Source organism: Pteropus alecto, unplaced genomic scaffold (genome assembly GCF_000325575.1).
Source record: "Pteropus alecto unplaced genomic scaffold, ASM32557v1 scaffold146, whole genome shotgun sequence".
Lineage (NCBI taxonomy): Eukaryota > Metazoa > Chordata > Mammalia > Chiroptera > Pteropodidae > Pteropus > Pteropus alecto.
The window spans coordinates 14,884,198-14,896,945 of NW_006442107.1; the positions used below are offsets into that span (position 1 = coordinate 14,884,198).

Sequence of the window (12,748 nt, forward strand, 5' to 3'; positions counted from 1 at the left end):
GTACTTCTAACTTTCTCTTTTAAATACATCTCTATTTGGGGGTCTATTTCTCCGACTGAGCTTTTATTCTAAACTTTATTTTTTCATCCAATGTTCTATATGTCATTATCTGGAAAACAGAAAAGTCTACGTTCTTGGGCAGTGTGACAGGCGGAAACCTAAGGTGCCCCCTTCCCCACGCCCTCTCTTGTTGTGTTTACACACCTTCTCTAAGTTATTCAATCAAACATGAATCCAGGTACTTGATGTGAAGGGATTTTTGCAGATGTAATTAAGGTCCTGAATCAGGTGACATTAAGATAGGGAGATCATCTGAGGGCCTGACTTAATCACACAAGTCCTTTAAAAGTAGAGAGTTTTCTCTGGCTGGTCACAGAGAAGGAAGAGAAACACCCTGTAGATGACCTGGAATAAGAAGCGAACATTTATGCTCTTAATGGCCCATGGGGGCCATGTGGCCAGGAATGCAGGTGGCCTATAGAAACTCAGAGTATTCACCTGACCGTTAGCAAGAAATGGAGACCTCAATCCTTCAGCTACAAAAAATGAATTCTGCCAAGAGCCATTCTCTTGGAAGAGGACTCTGAGCCCTGGAAGAAAACCACCACGCAGCCAGCATTCTGATTTCAGCCCTGTGAAGTCCTGAGCTGAGAATCCAGTCATGCTGTGTTGGATTTCTGACCTACAGAAACTGTGAGATAATAAATGTGTGTTGTTTTAAGCTGCTTAAATGTGTGGTAATTTGTTATGCAACGATAGAAAACTGATATAGGCAGCCAAAAATCCACATATTTAAAAACGAAGCAGAAGGAAGGAATATGCTGGAACATTAGCTTGATGAAAAAGGAATGGGATGTTAGTATTTATTACTAAAAAAATACCTAACGGCTACTTCTCCAGCATAAGATGAGTCACCTGGCTGTTAAAAAAGGAATCTCGTAGAGCATATTCATTCATTAACAGAAGAACATTTATTCAGGACCTACTACAAGCACAGCACTCACTTGGGTTAATTTCGCAGCGATAGAGAAACATGTAGGTAAAGAAGTATCTGCAGTTTTTGGTTCACGAGACATCCTGAAAGAAGTTTAGATCTTTTAAAAATAAAAGTATGTGTTCTAGCCTTAAATTATATCTAGATGAATGATACTTTTAAAAATGCTTATTTATTAGAGGAAAGATATTTGGAGAAACTGAAAATTCAAATGCAAATATATACCTTTTTGCCTCTTTCCTTTAAACTAAATTTTAATTAAATTTCAGTTGATATAAGTGATAGAAAGAAAATTCAGATTGTGATCAGAAGAACTAAAATGTGGTGCAATGTCAGCTGTGGGTGCGTGGGATGGGAGAGCACCCCCTTGCCTCCTTACTTTTATTCCACTATTAAACGGGAGGGGTTTGAGAATCCTGATTTATTTCTCTTGTTGCCTTTTATTGTTCATGAACCGAAGGCTGCGTTCCAACGCCTTCAAAGTAATTTCTGAAAAAAGATCTGCTGACATTACAAGGTATCTGGATCATTAACCATGTCGATGCTGACCGAGGAAATAATGTTCCAGCAGAAAACAGTTATTTGTTTCACATAAAGGTTGAAATGCTGCCATTTGCACACATGCTTATAAATGGTATATGGTATATTTATTTTTGTGGAAAGTTACCAGGAAATCTGGTAGCCCAAGAGAAGGCTGTTGATTAGAAAGGAGTATTAGAAATATTATTTGTGTTCTCCATTCTGTTCCATTCCTCCTAGAAAATGAAATAGCTAACTGTTGTCCCCTAATTTTTAGAGACATTCATCCTTTTATTTTATTAGCGAATGTACTAATCACGGCATGGAGAGGGAGTATAGCAGGGTGCAAAAGTGAATGGTAATGGGAAGAAGCTAATTTGGAAAATAAATCCTATGCAGAAAAGTTGCCTTCAATTATTTATTTTTTGCCTTAAAAATAGGCTTCTTACAAGTCTTCTTTTACAGCAGAGATTGGTAAATGTTTTTGTCGACTGAGAGACACCACCATACTGTGGATTAATATTATATAGATATTATGTTGGCATATATATATAACAAGAGAGAAAACACATTTCTATAATATTTTGGCAATGAAATTAAAATATAATAATTGAGTACGAATTTATTTTCTCATCTACCAATGAGAAAACTGGAATTCCTTTTTTGTGAGAATAACATTTTGCTTAACTGAGGTTACAAGTTAGTGTTCTTAATTTTCAAATCAGTTGTAAATATTCATCTGTAAAACTATTCTTAGCTCACAGTCCATACAAAAATATCTTCTGGGCCCATTTTGTCCATGGGCCATAGTTTTCTGGCCTCTTTTTAAAACACTGGGAACCAGTTATTCTCAGCATCCATCAGGAAATGCATTACAGGAAATGAACATGTCAGTGATAGGAATCAATGCCATATATGGGAAACCATAAACAGAGTCAGCAAGAGCTTTGGGGAAGAAAATATGGGAAATATAACATTTCTAATCATTAAATTTAGATAAAAAATAAATCTCCTAAAAATCTATAATGCTCCATGCTGTATCCAAACAATATTTTTTCTAGGTAATGACTTTACAGGTGTCAGTTTTTATGTTTTTTTTCCTCCATTACATAGTTTTTAAGTTTAGTTCTGGTAAAATACAAAATAAATTTTACCTATATGTAAGGTCTGAATCTAAAAATAAACAACCTGTTCTCAGTTAGGGTCCATTGATTTTTACGAATACTATGGAAGAGTTTCCAATAAGGCAATGCACTTATAGACACACTACCTGGGTTATTTTCTTATTTCTTTTATTGTAGAGTAAAACTACATTATAAGGTACCATAATTTACCGTGGGCTAGGATATTGCAAACAAAAATTATCTTCCTCTAAAACAGGGGTAGATATTCAATATCGATGAATATTATGTCACATAAACACCAGTGCTTCTGGTCATATTCCTCAAAGGAAGGCTCTAACTTTGATTAAAATAAGCCAGTCTCAATTGTGTTAGCATTTTGCAAGTATCTCGACATCACAACTCTTGTATTTATTGTCAGAAAGGAAAACTCAGCAAACACATATAGTACCTGCCTTTAACACTTCTGATCAAGGTAGAAGTAATTTGAAAAAGAAACTCAATTTTAGCAGAGCATTCAACACACTCTTGTTTTTCTTCCTTGGGCCTTAGTTTTGTCTAGTTTGCAAAGAATGTAGTATCTTTTCTCACCCGAAAATGTATGAAATTTGTAAAGCAAATAATACTTCTCTGTTTAATGTCTACTAATTCTTTAAGACTCAGCCCAGATGTCTCTCTTCTCTCAGAGGCCCCCATGCCCAGGTCAGGGAGCTGCCTCCTTGGTGCTCTCATAACACCATGTACATATTCCTGTCATCACACTTCCAAACTGGTTTATAAGTCTGTTTAAAAGTCCATCTACCCACTTAGACTTTGGGCAGCTTCAAAGTAGGAATTGCATCCTATTCACCATTTTTCTATCCCTGGCACCTAGCACAGTGTGAAACATGTAGTAGTTCATCATAAGATTACTAAATGAAGAGGTAAATGAATGGATGCACTGAAGGCAACAGGACAGGTATATGAAGGTTTTCTTACACCTAGGAATGGACTATTACTGTTTTCCATGATGGCAACTGTTTTCCTTACTGTTTCCTAAGAAGGACAGTGTGGCTATGCCACGATTCTGGATATAGGATAAGGACGAGTGCCAGAAAAGAATAGGAAAAGGAAAAATAGATATAGATGCCCAAGAAGGAAAAGGGCCTTTATCAGAGAGCAGGAGAAATGAAATATGGCCTGCGGGTGGCTGGAGTCAGTTAGGGCCAACATAGTGTGTGCCCTTTGTAATGTTGGCACAGGGTTGACAAACTAGTCTCACTGTGAGTCATTTTTCTTTCTTTTTACCTTCCATCCTCCCTCCCTCCTTTTTTCCCATTATTTATTTGTTTGTTTATTCATTCATCCTTTCCTTTTTGTAGTCTTTTTGAAATATCCTATTTTTAGTAAAAGTAGCCTAAGGAAGGCTCTGCTTGGCAATACTTTAAAGAGAAAGAACTCCTACCCCTAACTCTCCCCTCCCTCTATTTTGAGGGCCACTGGTAATGAGGTAAGAAAATGGGAGGATCTCATTACTTTTTCATTGCTGAAAACAGAGATTCTTCCTTTGGTTTACATATGGATGGGGCTAAATGGCGAGGGAAAGCTTTTCTTCTTCGGGACCATTTTCCTTGTCCCTTAATACTAGTGCTAGCGAGAGTTTTTATTAACCCATCAATACACAGGCCTGCAAGTACAACCACTGATTCCTTTCCATATCTGTAGTGCTCTTCTCACTGGTTTTTGTTGTAGTTGTTGTTGTTGTTGTTGGTGGTGGTGGGGCATTAGTTTAGCTTCCTGTGAGGAATCAAAACATGTCTTTGATGTTTGACCAACCTATGTTTTTTTCTCCATTATTCTCTTGCCCCAAACTTCAGCCACATTTCTAGCCACTGAGGCTGGAGAATAAGCTGCAGATGAGTAATGTGAGGAAAAAAGGCACATGGCCCATCCCAGAGTCATGATTTGCTGAAAGCCTAGAAGCCTGGGTCTGGGGGTGGCCTGCACAGTTCCACCAGAAACATCTGCTGGAGACCCTGGGAGGGTAGAGATGTGGACATGGCTGGTTTCCACTTTCACGAAGTGCCTAGTCCCCATGGCAGTTATTCAAGAACTATGTGTATGTACTCAGGAGAACATGATGGTTTCATTTTTTATTCATCCACTACTAATTAGAAAAGAGAAGAGTTTTCAAAATAAAGTAATATTTTTTTTCCAAGAGATAATGAATGGAGCGATATGATGGAAGCACTGAACCAGCAGGGAATGTAGATCTGCTCACTGTGATTAGTGATCCAGTTTGCTGCCTACATTTTAAATTTTGGGAAAAAGCTGAAACAAGTTTTCTTGTTTCTATAAGTATTGTTGTCTCTTCTCTTGCTATTGTCTGATGTTGGCAAATAACATAAATACGCTGATACAAAGGGTAAATTTTCTAGTTTCAGAAAGAAACTTGATTGTTTTCCAGGAGCTTATGAACATTTTCTTATACTTGTAAAGGAAATACAAATATAAGGAAGACTTAATGTTTGGTATTTTAAAAAGTTCTTGGAAACCATTTTGATGGTTTGGCATTTACAATATCGAGACTAAAGAAAAGAAAATACACATCCATCCAGATTTGAGCCATTACAATGGCAGGATGGAATACATTAGCAGTTTAGAGTAATTAAACCTTCAGGATTACTTAGGAATAGTCTCTTTACTGTTTATGTATCATAACACTTTTTTATTGTATAAACATAGTTTTATCAATATTGCAAGAAAACCTAGTTTTAGTATACTAAGTAACAAATGTAAACTATAGGGTTCATGAGAGTAATTAGTCCAAACAACAGGCGTACTTACGATTGCATTTCTTCTGAACAAACCTAAGCTTGCATGCTGTTCTGTAGGTGGAGAGTCGGATACGATCCAGATCTTGAGCCCCTGCAGGGAAAAAACATATACACAGGGTAGGCCATCTCTGTGGGAAGTATTTTACAATGTTTATAAATAAAACGGCTATACATATAACCTATACACTTAATTTTGTTTTTATCAGAATATAAATATAACTTTAAGACTTGAAAAGGTCTGATCTGCATCCCTCAGGTTCTAGTGAAGGAGGGCACATGTAATCAACGCTGGAGGGCAGGCTGTCAACCATGTTCACCAGCCAAGGCACATGATCTCAGCCCTGTAGTGTCTGCCACTTCAGAGAACAACCTGCTCGAGCTGTGACTGAAACAGCTAGGTAATATCAGATAGCGCTATCATCAAACAATCATTTTAAGTGCACTGTGATTGATCGTTAGAACAGGCTGTGAGAAGAGCACATGCTGAATGTTGGGCATCTTTTCTGCCTGACCTTAGGCCAGTTGAGCACATGCTGAATGTTGGGCATCTTTTCTGCCTGACCTTAGGCCAGTTGTTTTTAGAAGTCTCAGTTTTCTAATCTGGAAGATGGGGATGATGATCATACTACTATTTATCCATAGGTTGTGGCAAGGATAAATGAGTAACTATACCTAAAGCATGGAGAACACTGCCTGACAGCAGTGAATGCTATGTAAATATTCGTTGTTATTACCAGTATCTTTCCCATAAGCTTTTATGTCTATCTCAGAGGAGACTCCTTTCTAAAAACAATCACTAATCTTACACTGTGGCTTCTAGTTCCTTCCTAACATAGAGGGACATGTTCCCTATATTCTTGAACTACTTTTCCTATTCCAGTTTTCCACTCAGGAATCCAGCGTGGCTTGCGATGCCCACGGCAGCGAGTCTGAATGTTCTGCTCAGAATACAAGCCCCTCTCCAGGCTCTTTCCATCCTGTCTATCCAATGACAGTTCCCACTACTCTCCAGCCCGAACCTCTGTCAGGTTTGGTCTGGTTTCCTCATAATCCCCTGCAGATGGGCTGCTTGTTACATGATATTTGAATTTCTGGTGACCCTCCCACCCTCCTCTGAGTGGGATAATCTCTAGAAGGTGTCCAGAACATAGTACTTCAAATAAACGTCCATCCTTCTCTGCTTCTAAATACTTGGCTTTCCTCAAGTCATGTTTACAGTTCATAACAGATATAAAGGCACATAGGTGTATTCTGGCATGTATTGAACTCCTTCTCTTTACCAGTAAAAGTGCTATATAAATGCTTTAGAATATAATAGGGTAGCAAGTAAATGGACTGGCCTGGAAGTTATTATATTAGGAGGCCAATTAAGTGCTTTTCTAGTGAAACTCGGGATGAATTAGCAAGTGTCCCTCACTTAGATCATTTAGCATTCCCTTAACTCAAACTGATCTCTTCTGATTCATTTAAGAATACTATCAATACTCCTATTACTTTGTGGTTTTATATTGCAGGTAATTAAACATCCATTCTTATGAATGTTTATTACTTGACAAGCAGACTCATCGATACTGAACATTTGAAGGATTAAAGAGGTAAGGACTTATCCTCACCCGATCAAGAATTCCCCTAAAACATGTTCTCAAGAGATAGATATTTAGCCAATGATCATGGAAGATTATTTTCAATGATAGGGATGATTATAACTTGGTGAAAATGAATGTAATTTAAAGTCAATAAAGCCTTATTTGTCACTTCTTAGTTGTGTGAACTTTGATAGGTTTTTTTACTTGGTGTCCAATTTTTTCACGTATAAAATGGAGATAATAACACCAACTTTACCGGCTGGTAATCTCGGTAGCTGGTACATAGCGAGTGCTTAACAGCAGATGGGCCTCTTTAAAGGCTTCTTGTGCCATTTCTGAGTAACAATAAGTGTCAGAATTTTTTTTTTTTAATTTGAGCTTTAATTTGCCTCTCTAAGCTCAATCCATTTGATCTAGCTTTCATTCTGGAGCCACATAATCTTTTCTCCCTGTACTTGATAATTTATTTCTCAAACACTGGGAAGCCACTATCATTATCATTATTAACATCTTCATTACCATCTGAAATGTATAAAAGTCCTGTCATTGTAGAGTTTAGAGTTTTGCTGGGGAAGTAGCTTCTCCTTGACATTTTAGATTAAAGATGTTCAACTGCGCAATCATTTCAAGTACAATGTCTACCACCGAGCATGGCACACAATAGGACTTCAATACATAAATGCTGCTATTATTATTCTCGTTATTATCAGGCAAGGTTTTGAGACCCTTAACCATTCTCATCATCCTGTTCCATGGCTGGCTAATATCTCTTTGAAATGATTTATACAGAATTAACCCAAATGCCACAGCCAATGGCTCACCTGTATAGAATATATAGAAAGCAATTATTACCACCTTTGATGAGGACAATTACTAATATTTTTTTTTATAGATGACTCATTCTTTGGGCTCTTATTAAGCCTGCGGTTCTTTAAAAAGCAAGTTAAAAAAAATCACATGTGCTTATATTAAGTCAGATCTTTTCTGTTTTCTATTTAAATGCTTATTTGGGGGCTAAAGGCAAGATTTCATATGTTTCTGATATTTTTAAAAATTTTGATTTTGTCATTAGCATTTCAAAGGAGTTTCCCAGTTTCATGTCCTCTGTAAATGTGAGATGCTCATGAGGAAAATGAACACTCTAGGATGCTGGATAACCAGACAGAACAGCTATCAGAAATACCTGAATGCTAAATCTGCCTTTTTCCCTGGATAAGGATGTCATTTTACTGATGCTGAGTTTGGTTCAACAATCATGAGAACCTCACTATCTGTAAATAATCCTTTAAAAAAAGACATTAGGGGCATAGATTATTTGTGTAAGTTCTTTAAAAATGATTTAAGCTCCAGGGCAAAGGACTGTGCAGCAGCAGACAATTAAATTTCTTAGTTACAGAAAGATCTTATCCTCTAAGAACAGAAACCCTGGCTCCTTTGCACCTCCCTCTCATAGATGTCTAGAGGCAATATGGCAAAGGTGCACCTCTTCAGGATGCAACAAGAGGAGAGTAGAGATGATGCTTAGAAACAGCTGACTGCTCACCTGCCCTATTATGACAGAGACTTAACTGACCCTCTACTTTATTTAAAAATCAAGAAGGGGTCTGGAGGTCTGTCAATGTTTCCTATTTGTGTAAATTTTTCCTGGCTGAGGATATAAGCTCTGAATATTAAAAGAGATGTGGTGAACAATGAAATTTAGCTTTTTAGATATAATAGTACACTACGTTGCACAGACAATGTAAGTGGCAACAGGATCTATAATGGGTTCTGGGACTAACAAACAAATAAACAAACAAATAAACGAACAACTGACCTGAAACATGGTGTGCAGGGTCTTGCTCTGTCTATGCACCTTGTTAAAATAAATTTCTTTGTGTCTGCCCCAATAAACCATGAAGTTAATTCAGTTTTACATGAGAGGTCTCTTCTTAAAAGTCTATAAATTCATAGCCTCCCTGGGAATAGCTGCATGTCTTCTGTGTCCAAGTTATTGCTTAAAACCAAGGACCTGACAGGTCAAGATGGCACAGTAGGTAGATGCTGTGCTCACTCCTCTCCCTACCATATCAGTATTACAATTATACTACAGAAAAACCATTATTGGGAGTCGCCTGAGTTCTGGCTGAAAGAAAGTCCTATGATTGGGGACATACATAAGAGGTGACCTCGATACTGGTAGGAGGAATAGAGATGCTAAATGGGCTGGTCTCACAATTGCATGTGATGGTTGAGAATCAGGAGGGATATCTTGGCTGCAGAGGTCCCCCTGGAAAAGGGGGGACAACCTCTGGCTGTGAAAACCGGTGGAGCTTGTGGCTGAGCAAGACAGAGGGTTGTGGGAGCCGGAGACATTCCTCAAATGTGTGAACTTACTCACTGACGTACCATTTGCTCTTAGCTCCAGATATGGGTCAGCTGCTCAAAAAGCATGAGGGACATATGGGGAGGAAATGAATTGTCTGGCTTCAGGGTAAGGGCTGGAGGGGCAGCTTTCTCTTAGACAGAAGTGCTGGCAGAAGCCATTGTTCCTGTATTGAGCCCTCCTACCTCTCAGCATGCAGATGTAGGAGGCCATCACATCTGAGTCTCCATCAATCTGGCTAACACAGGTTGCCTTGCCCAGGTGATTCCATGGAACTGCATCCTATCCAACAATTGAGTCCACCCCAATCACTTGCAGTAGCTTTCCCATACAAACAATGTATCTTGGCTCATGCTGTGCACTTTCCTAAAATCTCTCAATGGTTCACAAATTCCCAGCAAGCAGTATCTGGCCTTGGCTTGCCCTGTACCTCTAGCAAAGCAGACCCAAGCCTGGCACTAGCGGCAGCCAGCCTTGGTTCACTGCTTACCCTCTCCCAAGCACCAGGTGGAACCATCTGCTGATCACTTTTTAGCTTATACCAAGTGGCTCTGGCAGGGGATAGGCAATGGCTGACCGTGGCCTGCAATAGAGCCCTCCCCAAAGGCCCCAGAACCAACACACCTGGTGGCCACCTTCAGACCACAACAGCACCACCCAACCACCCCTACAAAAGACATACCCAAAGGGTAGACTGAGCAGGCACCAGAGGCCTGCTAAAGCAAATCCTGCTGCACAGGGTCAGGCCTTACACACAGCTCTTCCACTGTAGTCACAGCCAGTCCTCACAACCAATCAGCTTGAGGGTCAATCCCTCCCACTGATGTGCAAACAGCAACCAAGGTTCAACTACAGCAGGAGGGCATACACAAACCACACAAGGGACACACCTGGAGAACCCAGCTCAGGTGACCAGGGAGACTGTGCCACTGGGTCCCACAGACACCTACTACATAAGACCACTCTACTAAGAGTGAGAGGCATAGCAGCTCTACCTAATACATAGATACACGAAAAGACAAAGAAACATGTCCCAAATGAAAGAATTGAACAATGCTCTTGAAAAGGAACTGAAGAAAATGGAGACAAGCAATCTATCAGATGCAGAATTCAAAACGCTGATTATAAGGCTGCTTGATGATCTCAGTGAGAACTTCAACAAAGAAAAAGAAAACACAAAAATGGAGATAAAAAGAAAAACATAAAAGCCAGAAATGAAGGATGTAATAACTGAAATAATACATTAGAGGGACTCAACAGAAGATCAGATGAAGCAGAGAATCGAATCAGCAATTTGGATGATAAGGTAGCAGAAAACACCCAATCAGAACAGGAAAAAGGGAAAATAATTGAAAAAATGAGGATAGTTTAAGGGGCCTCTGGGACAACATCAAGCATATGAACATTTGCATCATAGGAGTACCAGAAGGAGACAAGAGAGAGCAAGGAATTGAAACCTATTTTAAGAAATAATGACAGAAAACTTCTCTAAACTGGTGAAGGAAATATGCACACAAGCCCAGGAAGCACAGAGAGTTCCAAACAAGATGAACCCAAAGAGGTCCACACCAAGACACATCATAATTCAAATGCCAAAGTTTAAAGACAAAAAGAGAATCTTAAAAGCAGCAAAGGAAAAGCAGTTCGTTACCTGTAAGGGAGCTCCATAAGACTCTCAGTTGATTTCACAACAAATTTTGCAGGCCAGAAGGGATTGGCACGAAGTATTCAAAGTGATGAAAAGTAAAGACCTACAACCAAGATTACTCTACCCAGCAAAGCTATCATTGAGAATCAAAGGACAGATAAAGAGCTCCCAACAAGAAAAAGCTAAAAGAGTTCTTCGACATCAAACCAGTTGTACAAGAATGTTAGAGGGTGTTCTTTAAGAAGAAGACCAGAGAGTAAAACATGAATAAAATGGCAATAACTACATATCTATCAACAATTACTTCAAATGAAAAAGGAGTAAATGCTCCAATCAAAACATAGGGTAGCTGAATGGATAAGAAAACAAGACCCTTACATATGCTGCCTACAAGAGACTTCAAGTTGAAAGACACACATAGTCTGAAAGTAAAGGGATGGAAAAGGTATTTCATGAAAATGGAAACGAAAAAAAATCAGGGATAGCAATTCTTATACCAGACAAAATAGACTTTAAAACAAAGGCTATAACAAGAGACAAAGACAAACCCAGTAACCCCACTTCTGGGTATTTATCCAAAGAAACCCAAAATACTACTTTGAAGGGACATGTGCATCCAAGATATGGAGGCAACCTGGGTGTCTATCAATGGATGAATGGATAAAGAAGAGGTGGTACATATATACAATGAAATATTACTCAGCCATAAAAAATTAAAAAAAGAATGAAATCTTGCTATCTGCAACAACATGGATGGACCTAGAAGGTACTGTGCTGAGAGGAGTAAGTCAGACAGAAAAACTCAAAGCCATATGATCTCACATGTGGAATCTAAAGAGCAAAATAAACAAACAAAATATAAACAAACTCATAGATACAGAGAATATTTTGAGGGTTGCCAGATGGGAGGGGTTTTGGGGGTTAGGTGAAAAAGGGGAAGAGATTAAGAAATACAAATTGGTAATTACAAAATAGTCATAGGGATATAGGGTATAGCATGAGGATTATAGTCAATAATATTGTAATAACTATGGTGTCAGATGGGTAGTAGATTTATCAGGGTGACCACTTTGTAAGTTATATAAATATCTAATCATTGTGTTGTACACCTGAAACTAATATAACATCGTATGCCAACTGTAACAGAAAAATTTAAAAAATAATTAATCCCCCCCCAAAAAACAAAACCCCCCAAAACCAAGGACTTGAACAGGGTTGTAAACAGAGTCTTCCAGTATAGTACTAGAGCCACCCTCCAAGTTGGTTGACCCATTACTTATCTTACTGACATGGCTAAAACACTATAAATCTACCAAATCATATGGTGATCCAGCCCATGTTTCTCCAATACATGTACAACCTAAGAGATTTTGTCAGTATCTTGCTGAAATTAAGGTTCAATTTATCCTATGGTATTTTCCTGAGATAACAGTCTAGTAGCCTTATTAAAAAGGGAAATTAGCTGACTTAATTCCTTTACAAAAAAAAATGGAATGTGAATATATGAATAAGAAAATGAAATCAATAGAGAAATCCTCGTTCTTAGCATACTGAAATATCTAGGATTACAACTATCTTTTGCTCATGATCCCCCCCCAAAAAAATCCACTTATCATGAAACCTAAATCAAGTTCATACCCTAGACTCTCAAGAATCAATATTATCCCTTTTTAATAAAAAAATGAGTACAGTCTTTCCC

At 38.4% G+C, this 12,748-nt stretch overlaps 1 protein-coding gene across 14 annotated transcripts in view; it reads right to left on the reverse strand.

Annotated features, from left to right (window-relative positions):
- The window catches only part of DTNA (dystrobrevin alpha), a 342,095-nt gene that overhangs the window by 102,074 nt on the left and 227,273 nt on the right, over positions 1-12,748 (reverse strand). For all 14 annotated transcript variants that reach the window (XM_025038598.1, XM_025038599.1, XM_025038596.1 and 11 more), the window contains one exon: positions 5,461-5,541. In XM_025038598.1, the coding sequence (XP_024894366.1) occupies positions 5,461-5,541 (81 nt within the window). The remainder of the gene's footprint in view (positions 1-5,460; positions 5,542-12,748) is intronic.